The 1,435-nt window shown below is 40.8% G+C and overlaps 1 protein-coding gene across 1 annotated transcript; it reads left to right on the forward strand.

Moving 5' to 3' along the window:
* Positions 1-254: 254 nt before the first annotated feature.
* AK88_05604 (uncharacterized protein) lies at positions 255-1,337 on the forward strand (the record flags this gene model as incomplete). The annotated part of the gene is made up of 2 exons (XM_012483206.1): positions 255-434; positions 651-1,337. The coding sequence occupies 2 exons, from the start codon at positions 255-257 to the stop codon at positions 1,335-1,337; spliced, it is 867 nt and encodes a 288-aa protein (XP_012338629.1).
* Positions 1,338-1,435: the final 98 nt, after the last annotated feature.

The following is a 1,435-nucleotide window of genomic DNA, read 5'->3' on the forward strand; positions in this document are numbered from 1 at the left end:
CACAACACTTCTCACACTGCTATATGCTGACGTGAAAACAAAAAAAAAAAAAAAAAAAAAAAAAGAATCACAACACTTCTCACACTGCTATATGCTGACGTGAAAGCAAAAAATTTTGTGTTCATTCATTTCTCTAATTTCTTTTCTTTTCTTTCTCTTTGCATAATTTGCTTCTAGCCGTAGCGTAAATAAAAAAAGAAAAGCGAAAAGCACACTACCCCTGTACATTTGCTTTTTATATAAGTATTCGCAACATGGCACACTTGAACACAATATCGACAAGCATCATTCCACAAGGAGCGTCGCAATGCCGAAATGGCAAACCATATTCCGCAGGTAATGCAGACGGTGAAACACATGGCACAAGGGCGCATGGATCGCTTTGCTCCAACATAGGTGCTATGCTTTTTCTTGTTGCTTGCATCTTCTTAAAGGTAAGTCGAGTATGAAATATTACATAATCACATATAGATGTGGAGAATGCGCAGTTTGTACGACTGCTTATATATATGCCGCACACAACATACCCAATATTTATATGTATATTTTTGTCCTTCCGGTTCTTACTTCCCCTTTTTGTTCCTTTCTCCATTGCCATTCTATTATTAATTCAACTCATCACCACTCCTCTTCGCTTCCCCTTTCTACAGCATCCAGATGACTTCGAAACACAAGAACAACATGTCGCCAAAGTGCATAACAGAGTTTCCCGCAGTTTAGCAAAAATTAAAGCAATTGCATCAGACCACGACCTTGTATTAGATCCGATGGCATTCGAACACTATGACGGTGCCTACGACGATGTCGACGAACCTTATGAAGAAGCCTATCAATTTCCCCCAAAACGAATATATTCTGACGCACAATGGGAGGAAGAGGAAGATGGAACTATTCTAAAAGCATGGAAAATGGTGGAGTACCAGGTACCACAACAAGTGCATTATTATGGAAAGTGGAAAATAACACATGATGAACGGGAAGAAGAAGTCGATAGCAGCGACACATTATCCGCCGATGTAGCAGTCTCCGCGTCAGCTGAAAAGTCTAGCACATCCCTTTCGAAGGTTGGTGCACAAGCATCATTGCCGCCATCCCTACAAAATAAAGGACAAAGTGCAAAAACGAAACAGGAGCCGAAAGGATCTTCGGGTACAGGTAAAACGCATGTGCAAACAGGACGAGGAGAGAAAATTAAAATTTTTCGCGAAAACTGTATGTGCCTCTTTTTCCGCCCCAAAGACAAACGCCACGTTGTGGATAAACTGTTCATGAAATCATATTCCACACGCCTAATTTACAGGAACAACCGGGAGCACAAAGCATGGCAAGCAGAATAAGGCAGTTAACATCAAAACCGGAACAGGCTTTAGTAGACGGAAATTGGCTACATATATTACTTACAGGTACTGCAAGTTCTTCGTTGTGGCTATTTTGG

This window comes from Plasmodium fragile (genome assembly GCF_000956335.1).
Source record: "Plasmodium fragile strain nilgiri unplaced genomic scaffold supercont1.175, whole genome shotgun sequence".
Taxonomy (NCBI): domain Eukaryota; phylum Apicomplexa; class Aconoidasida; order Haemosporida; family Plasmodiidae; genus Plasmodium; species Plasmodium fragile.